A 15,939-nucleotide genomic window follows, 5' to 3' on the forward strand; every position below is an offset into this window, starting at 1 on the left:
TGCTTGCTGGTAAGTGCAGATGCGGCGGTGGGTTCAAGGCACATTTTGACCGATCACCGAATGAGCACTTATCGAACTATTACATGTATTTACCGTCTGCAATGACTTACACATGCGCAGTGTAAATTGATTGATTAAATCTGATTTGATACGACTTATACAGTTTGCCTGCAACTCGGACTTCGCGTAAGTTATATTAAGAATTATGATCCCGACTGATAAGACATGAGTTTCACAGTGTGCACTCAGTTTCCTGCTTTCAATCCATTTCCTGCAAAGTTGGAGGAGAGATCCCATAGGAAATGTAATTTTATATTGAACTCAATGGGTGGAGCTCTGCTAGGCAGTCAAGTATAATATGTAGCAATATTTGATATGCACTTATAATTATAAAATCCTATTGTATAAATGCTTGTCACAGTTGCTACATTTAATGACATGTCATTGCACTTGATATCTTGTCCAAAAAGTGTCTTCCAAATCTCAAACCAATAATGGCTTGGATTTACAAAACACACTTGGAAAAACATGACAGGCTTGATATTTTGGTGTTTACCATTACCTAAAAAATTCCATAAAATGGATATATTTTGATATGTTTTCAAAATGCATTTTGTTATGGATGCTTTACAGAAATTTATTGTATTTGATTGACTATTTTCTTTAAAATATAATTGGTAAAAAAAATGCAGTTAAAGAAATGCATACAGTGAAGTTCTATTTGTCAATGCTTTATTTGAATTGGCAGTGATGTTTGTTAAGATGATCTAGTCTAGCTTGGCAAGCTTATGCTCACTTTATACTGCTTGAACCAAAGCTATATTGCTTCTACCAATTAAGCAATTGAGAAAGGGGAAACCTCATTTGTAATATCTGGTCTTAGCCACAATAGACTAAGGATAGATTTCCACATGCGTAAAGCTCTGATAATTGATGTTATCTTTTCAATGCTATTAAGGAGCCTGTCACGTGACTTTCTTACTTATTTTTGTTGGAAAACAAATCCCTCAAGAACTGTCTGTTTTCATACTGCATTGGTGCCAACTAATGTGCTGTGAAATTATCTTCTCAATGTGATTTATACTCTGCTTTTTGCATTAAATCACTGTGAAAACACAGCATAAACGAGGCATGTATAAAACTGAGGGCCTTCATTTTGTTTCATACTGTATTTATACGGTCGGGAGTAAAATTGGAAGCTGAATTTATAATTGCCTGCTGCACATTGTTTTAAATTGGAATAAAAAAAGAACGCCCAATTTCACCCTAAAGGCACTCCACGATCATACTCCTTCCTACGTCTGTGACCTGCTAACTCCATATCAACCTGTCTGCTCCCCCTGCTCAGCCTGCTCCACGTCCCCCGCCCCACCATTGGCGGTCCCTTCGTCTTGCTCCCTCCCTTGCCTCCGTCTCAAGACCTTCCTCTTCGGCCTCGCATTCGGCCACCCTCCTACCCTCCCTGCCCTCCACCCCCCCTGATCCAAACCCCCAGCTAGCTTCCAAATCCCAGACTGTCCAGTGCCTTGGGACGTCCTCCCGACATGAAAGACGCTGTCTAAATGTAATTTATTGTTGTGTTCTCTTTTTAAAATGATTAAAAAGCTGGTCACATTATAGATTCTAATATTTTTTAAAAATACTGCATTCGGAGTTCTTGAGCCACGCAGGGAGAATGGCCCCAAATCTTTGAAAGGATTTTGGAAGAAAGGAAGCCTATTGCAATTCGTACTTGCTTGTGTACATATCGTGCGAGTACAAATCACACTAGTCCAGATGATGCCAGGAGCAACGCTTCTCCACAATTCGCATTAAGACCATGTTTACATTGCATAGTTCCAGAAAAATCACTGCAAAAATGTGCAATCTAAACATGGCATCAATAATGTTATTGTCCTTCTGCTGTTTCAATTCGTTGTTTTCTGCTATATTCTTTTGAACTGGACTGCTAAATGTTTAATATTTTACAGGGTTTTAACAATCGTATTATTCTTAGAAAAATGGGCTTCATGCACTATATCATCCCACCAAAGCTAAGGCTATTTCGAGTTTAGGATCTCTAACGCTGTCATTGTGTTTTAGTTTTTAATTCAGACTCATTTCTCAAAGTTCCAAACCATGCCGTATCTTTGTGGAATGCGTAGATGTTCGTGGTGTATTGTGGAGTTAATTAAAGTTAGAATCTGAGCAGAAGTTGCTGCTATCTGTCAGACTACTGTCTGAAGTGTAGATTAGATGTGGTTTATGCTTATTCACATTTGGCCAACAGATGGTGCAGCTATTCACATTATGCTCTGTTAGTAATAAAATGCTTCCACATCAACTGGAAAATTGTAAGAAAAATGGATGACTAGTTAATCCTGTTCACCATAAAACCAAGTGAAATGTCACTGAGCATCTAATTCTGTGCCTCTGCATCTTTGCATACGGTACACATCTGTACTTAGAAAAATGGTTATAATTCTTTTGAGACAGAAATCATTATTAGAAGTGCTTATACTTTTATTAAACGTATACGATTGTTTTATTAAAACTATAAGCGCAGCTTTCCTCCTTCCTCTCTTGCGACTCCCTTCTCGAACACCTCCAATCGGGTTTCCGTGCCACCCACAAAAACAGCTCTGGTCAAAGTGACAAATGATATTCTGTCCATCTGCAACCAGGGCTCCCTCTGTCTCCTCGTTCTCTCCTTGACCTCTCTGCTGCTTTCAATGACGTCGACCACTCTAACCTCATCCACTGCCTCTCCTCTCACCTCAACCTTCTCGGCTCTGTCCTTGACTGGTTCAGATCATACCGCTCACAGCACCTGCGCTTCATCTCCACAAACGGTTTATCCATCCTCTAGCCCCCGCACCTCTTGTGCGGCGTTCCTCGGGGCTCTGTCCTTGGTCCTCTCCTCTTCAATATCGATATGCTCCCTCTTGGTGACATCATCTGCAAACATGGGGTCAAGTTCTACATATATGCGGATGACACCCAACTCTACCTCTCTGCCTCCACGCTTGACTCCAGGACCACTGCTGTGCTGACAGAATATCTGTCAGACATCAAGTCCTGGATGAGAGCTAACTTTCTTCAGTTGAACCCCAACAAGACCGACGCTCTTCTGATTGGCTCCCGTCAGCTCCTCCTCATCTCAGGCACTGACAGTATCACCATCCATGATGGTGCACTCCACCTCACTAAGCCAGTCTGGAACCTTGGCATCTTGTTTGACCCCCAGTATCCTTTCTACCCCACATCCATGCAATATTGTTGTTGTTCAAACTGTTCATATGCAATATACAGATTATATTTAAAAGCATGGAAGAATGAGTTTACATTTTTTTGTTTTTTTAAGTATCACTGCATTTGTACAGCTACCCAAGACTAGTGTGTTCTGACATGGTATGTTTTGGATAATACTGAGGATGACTCTCCATGTCCGACCAACCTCATTACATCATGCAAAAGTTCATCTTATGTTTTGACACATATGCGCTACTCCTCAGGGGGGGCAGTTTCATGTCAGTAGCTAAGTTGACCAGATCACATTCTTGTTGTGTTGATGTGAGCTGTTAGGTTGAAACCGACCCTTATATTTGAGGGTTTTACAGAAAGTACAGTGGGTAGACACATCGTGGTGCTGTTTCTCCAGATTGACACTGGAATGCAAATCTCCAGCCATGTTGACACTATAACCATGTTATTGAGTTTCACCCACAAATATACAGTCAATTCACTTTACTTTTATTCTGTAAAGCACTTTGAGACGTCTAGAAGATGTGAAAAGCGCTATATCAAATGCAAGGATTATTATTATTATTATAACCAACTGAGTTGATCTTAACTAATTCCTTGTTTTGTTTCAGGATGGAAGAGACTGTAAGGAACCTCCTCCAGAATCAGGGAGCACAAGGACAGAGTGCTGGAGAAACAACTGAGCTTATAAAAGTGAACCAGGTATTAATTCACGATGGTAGATATCTTGTGAAACATTTTGTTCAAGTCTGTTTTCAGAATATTTCACCACAATGTAAACTAATTATTGAATGAAACATACAGTATTTGAAATGTAAATAATGTAAATGGAGTATGGGTTTTTAATGGTGAAAGCAAAGTATATTTGATACCCATAAACAAGTCAATTGTGAATTTTCATTCTTTATCACAACAGCATTCCACACTTCACATGCAATTAGAATTTACTATCATCCACACAGAAAATCACTGCTTTTAAGAATTGTATTTCCTTTCACTACCATCATGGGCAGATGAACTCCCTTTGTTGTATTTAAAGCCTCATTGAGAACTGTACCCTTATTTCTTTACTTTCTATACTTGCAAAAAGGCTTGGCTACTGTCTAACATTGAGAACAAAGATATTCTGCTTTTTTTTCTGTGCTGTAAAGTGTTTTTGGTCTTGAGGGACTGTAGTATATATTGTCAATGATGAAAAGAAAAATATTCTTTTTTTTCTACAATGTAACATAGTGTGTTTGCAAGACACAGTTCTTGATATAGACCTGTTATTTTTCAGAATTCACAGTAAAATTAAATATTTTGATGTGGGATAGGATTTAGTAGCAACCAGTGCCATTTTCTCAACAGCTTCACTTTTAAGTAGCTTGTCTACTTGTCCTGGTCAATTCTCTCCGCCCTCTGGCCAGTGTCACCTGCTGATAAATTCCAGTCAAATACTAGGTTACATCCCAAGGGCATCTGACTACAGTCAAAATAAGTTAATCTAACCTAGTATAGATCACTGTTGAGAGCATGCTTGGAAATTACATGTAGTTTGAGCCATCCTACCTTTAAAAGGAAATTGAAGCGCTGGAGCGTGCTCTGAGACAAGCAACAGGAATAAATCAGGGGCGTGGAACTGAGCAGATTTTAACAAAACAGCTTATTTTTATGTGGTGGAGGGGAAGAGATGAAGCAGAGAGATGATCAAATGACGCAAGACCAATTTGATGTAAATGTAAGCAGGCTATTATATAGCTGAAGAGTAGAACTAAAATTCAGAGACTGAAAAATAAAAAGTGGCGCAAGAGATTCAAAGATGTACTTTCTTCAGACTCTCAATAAAAGTGACCCCTTCCTTTCATTAATTCTTATCCCCCTAAAATTCTAGAGTACATGTCAAATAACATGTCAAGTAACATTGAAGGATATCAGGAAGATTGAATTGAACACACACCAGGAATTAGTTCTTTACATTAAGGATAATCACCAGCAGGGTACAGATTTCCAGGAAAGGTGTTAGAGACCAGAAAACTAGCATTTAAGAAACCGTTTGATGTTACAATGGGAAGAATGTAAGTCTAGAACAGTGGTGGCCAACCCATTGCCCGCTGGCCAGAAGTGACCCACGGTGCCGTCAAGAATTGGCCCCCCAATATTTGTACTTGTCCAGGTTTTCTTGATTGAATTTTCTTGATTTATGGCACAAAATGAGAAATATTATATCAAGAAAATTAAATTTGTTGGCCGAACAAGGTCAAGGATAAAGGTTGGCCGCCACTGGTCTAGGAAGATGCGTTGAAATGGGGGAAACGGATTGCCTTCATCCATACTTCTCTTGTTATCTTGTGAACAATACTCCATACTCCATAGGATGCTTTCTGTGAGGTTGGAACTGGAATAGTACAGATGTGGGAATTGAATTTTTGTTACGCCCGGCCAAGATTTTTTTCAGTGTTTCTTTGCATCGTAGCTTATCTTATTTTATGGAGCTAAATATTTATTTGAAGAATGGTGGCGACTAAATATAAAGGTGAGGAATTGACCTTTCCTTGAAGTAGTTTCATATTTTGTGAGAACAGAAAACAATAAAAGACGATGAATCCAGAATTCCTTCCAAGGGAGTTGTAAGGCTGAGTTTATTGAGGGATTCTGATGGTGTTCTGGCTCGCGGGAGCAGTTTATGAACCTGAGCAGAACCCCAAATTTAGTTTACAACCTTGAACGTCCTCTACAACATCTGTGATCTCATACAATCTATACTAACTACATTTTCAAGGGCATAAAAAATCAGTTCCTGTTACAATTTTACTGCTCTAGGGACCAAGTGCTGTGAGGCAGATATAAATCACAAATATGTTATTACTAGATCATGATATTAAAAAAAATCATGTACTATGACACCAAAAATGAAGTGGAATATTATTTACAGAAAGAATTAATATGGCTGCTTTTTAATGCCTTACAGGGTAATTATATTCTTAATTTAGTGATATTTGAAAGGACTGTCACAGAGGTACAGAGGTTATCGTGCCCTTCAGCAGAGGTCTGCCTCACCTGTAGCATGGATAAGTGAACCCGCACTAATCAGTAGGTACAGCAGGCTTCTGTCTAACTAGTTGTTTTACATACTAAAAAATGTCCAGGTCGTTGGGTTCTGCTCCCATCACTCCCATGCACTATGCACATACAGGCCTCAGTTGCCTAATGGTCTTCTCTCTTGTCCATAATTTCTTATGTTCTTGTGATAAGCTCTATCTAAAAAATTACTGAAAAAGTGCATTGTAAGGAACAGAACTGGGGAACACTAAAAGGGAAAAGTGCACCACAGGGTATCACTTTTGTGCTGCTGGGTTTCTGGGGAGGGAACAGGCAATATTTTCCTGTGGAGGGCAACAGTTTTAAATCAGGAACAAAATGGGTAAATCTAAGTATTCAAGGGCATTCTTTGCTAACTTTCATCAATCTTTTTGTTCTGCTCTTGCAATGATTTGATGAGGTACCTTTTACATCAGAAAGATATCTCAAAGCGCTTCACAGAATTCACTGTAAAGTGAAGTGATTGTATGTTTATAAAAGAATGCGCAGTTCCCTTAATAATAATAATAATAATCCTTGCATTTGATATAGCGCTTTTCACGTTGGGAGGACGTCCCAAAGCGCTTCACAGAACACACTGTAAAGTGAATTGACTGTATATTTGTGGGCGAACGCGGCAGCCAATTGCGCACAGCAATGTCCACAAACAGTTGTAGATTTAAAACGATCAATTTATTATTGTTTTGGGTTTTGGAGGGATTATTATTAGGCGTGTGGAGTAAGGAAACTTGCCCAAGGTTTCGCCCTGACCTGCCTGGAAATGAACTCAGGTCTCTCACTTGCAAAGCGAGTGCTCTAACCACTGAGCTACAGGACTCCACCTTGGTTTGTCATGACGCAAATTCTGTCTCTATTTCCGAGTCCTGACATCAATATTGTCATTCATTTTCCATTCTTGCACAATAAGGTAGTAGAGCAAAAATTTTATTAAAAAAAATTATGCAAAATAGATTATTTTGACAATGAGCACAGTTTATTTTACTGTGAGATTTTCGTTTGGAAAACAGTACTTAATCAAAATATTTTTAAAAAAAACATGCCATTCAATTCTATTATTATTTTCTGTTGGAACAACTAACCATAGGGCATTTTTATGTTTAATATATGTACACAAAGTAAAGAAAAACAAGCTTGAACTAATTCTTGAGCTGATGGGTTTTAAACCATAGTTGCTTTTTGCTGCCATTACTATTTCATTTTTTTTCTCACTGTCCTTGTTTTTATCATCTGCGACAAGAAAATTGCTCACCTTTTTTGCATGTATTTTGCATATAAATATAATGCTGCCATACAATTCTGCTGATCCACTTTACTCTTATCTAACGTGCGCTGCTGCTAAAAGCTTCAGGAGCACTTGCTTCATGATGTATTAGCTCATTTTAGTCCATTTTGTTCTGTACTTTGACTGATTGCAAAGAATTTTATGTGTGCCTCCTATGCAATTATGTTGTTGCAATTTGAAAAGTGTAATAAATAAAATAATTTGGCTATTTCTGTTGGGAAACATTATAAATGCAAATTAGAATTATATTAGATGTCTTTTAAAATAGACCGAGAATTGAGAATGTTATATTGCATGGCTTTATAAATCAAATGATTGATTAAACAATTAATGTTGATTATTTGATTAAAGCTTAAACACTAGATTAATGAGCACAGTGAATAATGACTCTGTCATAGCTGTGCGTTTTAGTGCTTCGCCGCTGGTTCATGTGTGTGGTAAGGAACACCTCATCCTATGATTGTTTGATATTGTGTTCTCTGCTTGTGTAATGAGTACTTGATAGGACGTCATATCTTTTGAGAACATAATTGAGTTTAGTTATGAAATTGTAGGCAAGATGCATTCATTTTACGTTTTGCTTCAAGTGTATGAGGTAGCAGTTTCTTGGAGGAAACAAAAGTAAAACATCCTGGTTTATGTTTTTAAAAGTTAATGAACAGATTGTCCACCAAGTAGATTATGTTTTGGGTCTGAACAGCAGCAGGGCTATTTTATGGGATATGGAAATTCATGAAATACAAATGATAAATTTGCAAAGCAATTATTAAAGCCTGTTTGGTTACAGTAAAATTGTTTCTTATGGTATTTTGAGAATGGTTAGGACTGTTTAATTGATTTATAGTCGTAATGATGGAAGATGTCTGATGCATAATGAGGAAGTAGTAGCCCTGCAGGCTAAGTGCTTAACACAGTTCAGCTTTCTGTCCAAGACATCATTCTTCATCAGTCTATCACTTTATAGCTCTCTCAGTTCTGTTATGCAAATTAGCACTTTAGTGATCTTGAAACTGAAAGTTGGAGGAAAATATATTATATATGCAAATAACTCCTGGAAGTTCTGATACATCGTTAATTAGTAGGAATATTATTGAGCTTTTAAAGTCATAGTTCTGTAGATAACTAAATTATTGCCTGAGGGTTCCAACTGATCAAACACTGAGTGTTTGGATTAATGGTACAGATAGTAAGAAAGACATTATCATGTGAAAAGGATTTTTGAGACTAATGGACTCTGATTATTAAAATTCTATAGTTATATTGATGGATGTCTCACTTTTGTAACCAAATGATAATTATGTTCAGATCTTTTTGTAAAGCCCTTTCTGCATTTACTTTTGCTTCCACAATATGTAAATATGTAAGGATCTGTGCAGTCTCTTGCTCCTTTTCAATGCAGCCTTGTGTTGATAAATTTCATTAAAACTGCAACAAAAACAGAAATCGCTGGGAACACTCAGCAGGTCAGGCAGCATCTATGGAGAAAGGAAAGTGAGTCAATGTTTTGGGTCCACGACCCTTCGTCAGAACTGGATTTGTGAATCTGTTTTCAGATTTCCAGCATCCACTGTATTTTGTGTTTTGTTTACACTTCCCTATCCCCATTGTACTTGAACTGGGTCTATTTTTACTGCTTCATAAGAGGGTTGAAGGGATTCCTTATAGAGGTCAGTAAAATCACAAGGGGTTTTAAAAGACAAGATAGGAAAACATTATTTCCACTGCTCGGTTAGTCGTACTAGGAGGAATATTTTTACACAGAAGGTTAATAGAATATGGAATGCGCTACTGGGAGCAGTGATTTAGGCAGTATTCACACTAGCTTTCAAGAGGGAGCTAGAAAGGTGGGTAAAAAGGGATCATTTGCAGAGCTGTGGGGAAAAGGCAGATAAGTGGGGCTGAATGGTTTGCTCTTTCAAAGAGCTAGCACATACACGATGGGCTGAATTGTCTTCTTCATCTTCTTCACCACCTCCACCCCCCTCCCCACCTCCACCAGACCCACCACCATCTTCTACCGCCCCTGGAAGAAGTTACCCCCACAATCCCTAACCGCTGCCTTGGAGTCCTCTGAACTCCTCTCCCTCTGGCCTTCAACCCTCACTGACACCTCTTCTCCTCTCACCCTCCTCCACAACACCCTCTCCTCCACACTCGACTCTCTTGCCCCCATCACCTGCCGTATTGTCTCCTCTCGCTCCTCCCCCTGGTTCACCACCCACCTCCGCTCACTGAAGAGCCAGGTGCGGGCCGCTGAACGCACCTGCCTCAAATCTGCCCTAACGGTTCACCGACAAATCTGGCTGGACCTCCTCAAAATCTACCGCTCCACTCTAGCCTCGGCCAAGTCATCCTTCTACTCCAGGATAATCCTGGAAGCAAAGAACAACCCCAGGCTTCTGTTTTCTACCACATCCCGATTCCTCCACCCCCCCGCCACCCCGCGCAGGTCTCCAACCTTCACTGTGAGGAGATGCTGGATTTCCTTGAATCCAAAATCAAGGGAATCCACTCGGCGGTCACTTCCCCTCCAACCTCCCCCCACACGCCCCTCCCACACTCCGACTCCTACCCATCCTCCCCTACACACTTTCGTACCCGTTTCCCCATCCTCTGTCACCAAACTCATCCTATCCCTGAAACCCACCACCTGCTCCCTTGACCCCATCCCCACTCCACTCCTTATCTCTCAGCTCCACCTCCTTGCCCCACATATCACAGACATCATCAACCTGTCCCTCTCCTCTGGCTCTGTTCCCATTCCCCTAAAAACTGCCACCATCACTCCCACCTTGAAAAAACCCTCCCTTGATGCGTCGCAGCTATCAAGCTACCGGCCCATCTCCAACCTCCCCTTCCTGTCCAAGGTCCTTGAAAGAGTTGTCGCCTCCCAGCTGCGCTCTTTCCTCTCCACCCATTCATTATTCGAACCCCTTCAGTCGGGTTTCCGTGCTGCTCATAGCACAGAAACTGCCCTGGTCAAGGTCACCAATGACATCCTGACCATCTGCGACCAGGGCTCCCTCTGCCTCCTCGACCTATCGGCAGCATTCGATACGGCCGACCATGCTATTCTCCTCCACCGCTTGTCCTCCCACCTCAACCTTCAAGGCCCTGTCCTTGAATGGTTTAGGTCGTATCTCTCCCACCGTCTTCATTTTATGTCCAGAAACGGTTTTTCCTCCGGCCCCCGCACTGTCTCGTACGGTGTCCCTCAGGGCTCTGTCCTCGGTCCCCTCCTCTTCACCCTCTACATGCTCCCCCTTGGTGACATCATCCGCAGACATGGGGTTAACTTCCACATGTATGCGGATGACACCCAACTCTACCTTTCCTCCTCTACCCTCAACTCCACGACCACCGATGTCCTGACAGCTGCCTGTCCGACATCGAGTCCTGGACGAGAGACAACTTTCTTCAGCTCAACGTGCGCAAAACTGAGGCCCTCCTGATTGGCTCACGTCAGCGCCTCCGCACCTCAGGCGCTGACAGCATCAGCATCCAAGGCTGCACTCTCCACCTCTCAAAGCCAGTCAGGAACCCCCTTCGACCCTGAGCTGTCCTTTCTCCCTCATATCCGCACCACAACTGGCACCGCCTTCCATCACCTCCGGAACATCGCCAGACTACGGCACTACCTCACCCCTCACGCTGCTGAAACTCTGTTCCACGCCTTTATCACCTCAAGGCTGGACTATGGGAACTCTCTCCTCGCCGGCCTTCCCGGCACCTCCCTCCACAAGCTGCAGGTCATTCAGAACTCTGCAGCTCGTGTACTGTCCCGCACCAGGCTTCGGGACCACATCACTCCCACCCTCGCTCGCCTCCACTGGCTCCCCATCCCCCAGAGGATCGAATTCAAGATCCTCATCCTCACCTACAAGGCCATTCACGGCCTTGCTCCCTCCTACCTCTCCAACCTACTATCCCCCTACCTACCTGCCCGTACCCTCCGTTCCTCTGGCTCCGGTCTGCTCCACATTCCCCGCCCCAACCGCCCTACCATCGGTGGCCGGGCCTTCAGCCTCTCAGCCCCGAGGCTCTGGAACTCTATCCCCAGTGCCTTCGCCGCCTCCTCCCTTTCCTCCTTCAAGGCCAGTCTCAAGACCTTTCTCTTTGACCGTGCCTTAAGCTCCCCTCTCGACTCTCTACCCCCTCCTCGCTCCCTCCCTTCCCTCCCCTCACCCTGACCATTTCCCCCCAATGCTCGGGTCCTGATCCAACTGTGCAGCGCCTTGGGACGTCCTCCCGACGTGAAAGGCGCTCTATAAATGGAATCTTGTTGTTGTTATTCTTATGCACCGTGAATTTCTATAGTTCTATAATTGGTGCCGCAAGAAATAAGCACCTCATTTTGCTCATCTGCTTACGTGCGTCTTTCAGAGTTGAACTTACATAGTCTAAGCTGACACTCTAAAGCAGTGCTGGGAGTGGTGTGTTGCATTGTCAGAGATGCCATCTTCGGGTGAGACGTTAAATTGAGGTCCTGTTCAGGGGAATGTTAAACATCCCATGACACTATTTGTAAAATAAAAGGAAGTTCCTCATTCATTTCATGACTGTTTGTGGGACATTGCTGTACTCAACTGTGCTGCCGTGTTTGCCTACAAATGCACAGTCACGTCATTCCACAGTATTTTTGTATTACAAAGTTGTCCCTTGAAAAGCTCTGTGTATTGGGAGCAGGGAGCTGGTACAATTTGCATTGTCCTAATTATGCACACTTGGTGATTTAGCAACTTTAAACCTCCATTAATTTTAACTAACAGACACTTGAGTATTTGTTCTCTCAGGTGATCTCAGTGACCCTGGAGTAAGAAGGGGAAATATTTGATGACTAATTCCTCAATGTTTGCTGGGAAGTACATATGTGAACATCCGGTGTTTATTAAAAGAATAATCAGGAATGTCTACGATGCCCACAATATCATAGACTGTTGATGCCAACAAGCTCTCCGGATTGCATCAGAGCAGAGTTCCCTCTGGGCAGGGTGTTGCACTTCTGGTCAAAGGCAGGAGTTGTTTGGGCTTAAATTCCAGTCATGTTGTGCATAGAATGGTGATGCGTGTTTATAATGGGGGAAATGCCATGAGTAGTTGACATCACTACTCAAAACTGACCAGACAGTGACTTGGGTTATGAATTGCTGCATATTAGACTTGACTAAGTTGGTTGCGATGTGTAGAAAGAATGTTCCCTTCGAGAGGAAGGGAAGCAACTCCCATGGAGCTCTACCAGAGCACGAGGCAGCACTTTAAGGAGAGGGAAAGTATATATTTGTTTGTTAAACAAGTAAATCTAACATAATATTGCACAGGAAATAAACAGGCTCATTTGAAATAGCTCAGGAAATGCATCCCCATTCAAGGCTGAGAAATACAATAATTGTTTTTAAAAATTTCAATTAAAGATTATCAGCAGAGTCAGCGGAGGGAGACAAAACAGAAGAGAATATTATTCCCCAAGTAATTATTTGAAAGTGTTATCAATAGAACCGCTTCTATTATGCTGTCATCAGCAAAGGCGATATCAACACCAGTGGGTCGAATTACACAAGACACAAAATTCCTCAGCATTTTACATTTGATTTTCTGTGGCTTTGTGGTCAGTAGAGATGGTGGGATTGAAGTATTTTGCTTCAGTTCTACAGATTTTCTTTTAACAGTTGGCATGTTTAAATCCACTTTGTTTTTTGGGGGAAGCTGTAAATAATAGACAGTTCTCAGTGGTTGTTATGAGTCATTTGCTGATGTAATGACATTAAAGGAACTGCACTGATGGCTACCAGACCTGTACTAAGTAGTTTTGACTGGATACACCTGGCTTGTATTTATGCACAATTGCTTTTTATCACATCTCATTTTGTATATTTTTTTCATACATATCAGGCTTTCACTTTGGGTTAGTAATTTTGATCCCAGTGTTGAGATTTTTGTAAGAATTTCCAATAACTCCAGAAACCAAAAATTGCTGAACAAAATATCACAATCTGCAATTGTCTCCCCAATTAAAAATGTTTTGTTTTGCTGTATGCAGATGTGAATGTACAATTTCAACACATGGGGTGTATCACAAGTAAGGTGGTGAGGTACAAATTTACTCCCAAGCTTGAAAATGTTTCAAATGGGTTTATTATCCAGTTCAATGGGAATGTAGAAAATATAGAGGAAGAAAGAGTCACTGGCAATTGATTTAGTGAGTTCCAAAGATAATAATGTGAAAGATATCATAAACATGCTATTTTTCTATTTTGAAAAAAATACTTTTCTCATGGTGTGATATAAATGTACACATCTATGGGGCTGTGTATTTAATAAGTAAATTCAACCTCAGTGAGCTTCTATAGTTAAAACAAAGTTGTCAGCATCTAAGGATAAATACCCAATTTATATGGTGCTGTATTTAATTAATATCAACATGTATATACAATTATTTATTCACCAGGGTGCCCCTGGGAATAGACTGTCAAAGAAATCAACAGCTGGACATTTTTTGACTTTATCTTAGAGGTGCTGGAAGACTTTTGTGAACTAGAGCATGTATCAAAGACGTCTGGTCTAGATATGGCACATAAGAACAGTGGTGTGAAGTAATGGCTTAACACAGTAGAACCTCATTATTATAAAATCTGTTTTTACAATCCTCTCATTATCACAAACGTATTCCCTTGTCCCAGCCAAAGCTCAATTATAGTTGAAAGCACAGCTCGAACCTGAGCAAGATGAAGCTCTGACAAGAAGAAATAATTGGCTGGTCCCCATGAGTTTGTAATGACAAGATTTTACTGAATTTTGGATTTCTCATTGCCAAATTGCTCAGACGTTACATCTTTACTGAATGGTAGTCAGTAATGCTTCTTCAAAGAAGCTGTGGCCATTGAATCTCTACATTTTGAATGCTCCTACTGACCTACAATTCAAAATTGCTGTTTGCCTCAGCTATTAAATCTAACAGGCATGGCTTTGCACCGTACCTTACATAGATAACAATAATAATAAATAAATACGTAACTAGGCTGTGTGGTGTTTAGTGCTCAGGTGAGCCTCCACCCCTCATATTCCACTCTCCTGTACCTCTCTATTCCCTTCTCCCTCATTTATGCATGAAGTTTGCTCTTAAATACATTGATACCACTGCTTCAACCACAACTTCCCGCAGTGAGTTCCATATTCTCATCACCCTCGGCTTGAAGAAGTTTCTCCTATATATACTATAATAATAATATATATAAATTCCTCCTAAACTCCTTATTAGATCTATCACTCATTAACTTATATTTACACCCTCTAGTTTTCCACTCACCAACAAGTGGAAACAGCTTAACAACGTCTCTTCATTGAATTTTATTGAAATAACTCAAAGTGCTTCACAGCTTTTTTTATTATAAAGTATAGTAATTGTGTATTTGTAGGCGATCTTTCTTTGTGACAATGTTGAGTTTGTAGCTCCGGTCTCCTCAGACATTATCGACAATTACTTTTTTATTATTTTGTTACCAATTTCTATTTTTTAATGACTGGTTTCATTCCAAAGTGTTGCATTCATTTTTACAATGGTGAAAAAAAATCATTAAAATTCTATGGCGCATCCATGCTGGTGTACACAGAGCAAAAAAAACAGACCTATATGTCTTATTAAAATTGTTTGCTCTGTGCTATATTTTTATATATTTATGTTTGTTGTTCTGAATGTTTAGGGTAAATTATCAGATGAAGTAGAATCATGCAAGGAGCCAACTGCTGACAGTGAAATGGCAACTGCTGAATACTCCAGCGGTGAAAGCTGCAATACCGATGAGGAAGAAAAATCAACACTCCTTTTGAAACGATTAAGATCGCTGGAGGTAAGCAAACAGTGGAATCTGTCTCCAATAAATGTTATCAGAGCTTTAGTATTAAAATTGAAGTTATCTTCTGGCTATCTTTAACAGATTATTCCTTAAGTGTTTTTTTCTCTAAATACACTCTGTGTTTATATGTGGGGGAGAGCAGTATTTGTCTTAAATATACACATGATGCCTTCAGAAATAAGGCACCTGTCATTTAAATACTCAGAGTAATATAGTTTTGGCACAGAACTTTTGGAGTTAGTGAGCTATAGCAGCTGCTCAGAGCCACGTGGGTGGGAACATCTGGTACAGATTCAGTGTATTCTATATTATTGCTATTATACATCCACTTTTAGCCTGCTAATCATTTTAGCCTGTTTATTTTTACCTTCAAGTACCTTTATTACAATGTGATAAAATCAAGTATATAATTTTGTCTGAAAATGCTAGATGTCCTGATAGTTCAGCACAATAAGTAATAAACCTTGCCATTTTATGTGTCAG

General features: G+C 40.5%; 1 protein-coding gene across 1 annotated transcript in view; it reads left to right on the forward strand.

The window, feature by feature from the left end:
• nckap5l (NCK-associated protein 5-like) overlaps positions 1-15,939 on the forward strand; it is a 291,964-nt gene that overhangs the window by 172,930 nt on the left and 103,095 nt on the right. The window contains exons 6-7 of the mRNA XM_007896185.2: positions 3,855-3,945; positions 15,304-15,450. Coding sequence (XP_007894376.2) covers positions 3,855-3,945; positions 15,304-15,450 — 238 coding nt within the window. The remainder of the gene's footprint in view (positions 1-3,854; positions 3,946-15,303; positions 15,451-15,939) is intronic.

This window comes from Callorhinchus milii, unplaced genomic scaffold (assembly GCF_018977255.1).
Source record: "Callorhinchus milii isolate IMCB2004 unplaced genomic scaffold, IMCB_Cmil_1.0 Scaffold6, whole genome shotgun sequence".
In the NCBI taxonomy this organism is placed as follows: domain Eukaryota; kingdom Metazoa; phylum Chordata; class Chondrichthyes; order Chimaeriformes; family Callorhinchidae; genus Callorhinchus; species Callorhinchus milii.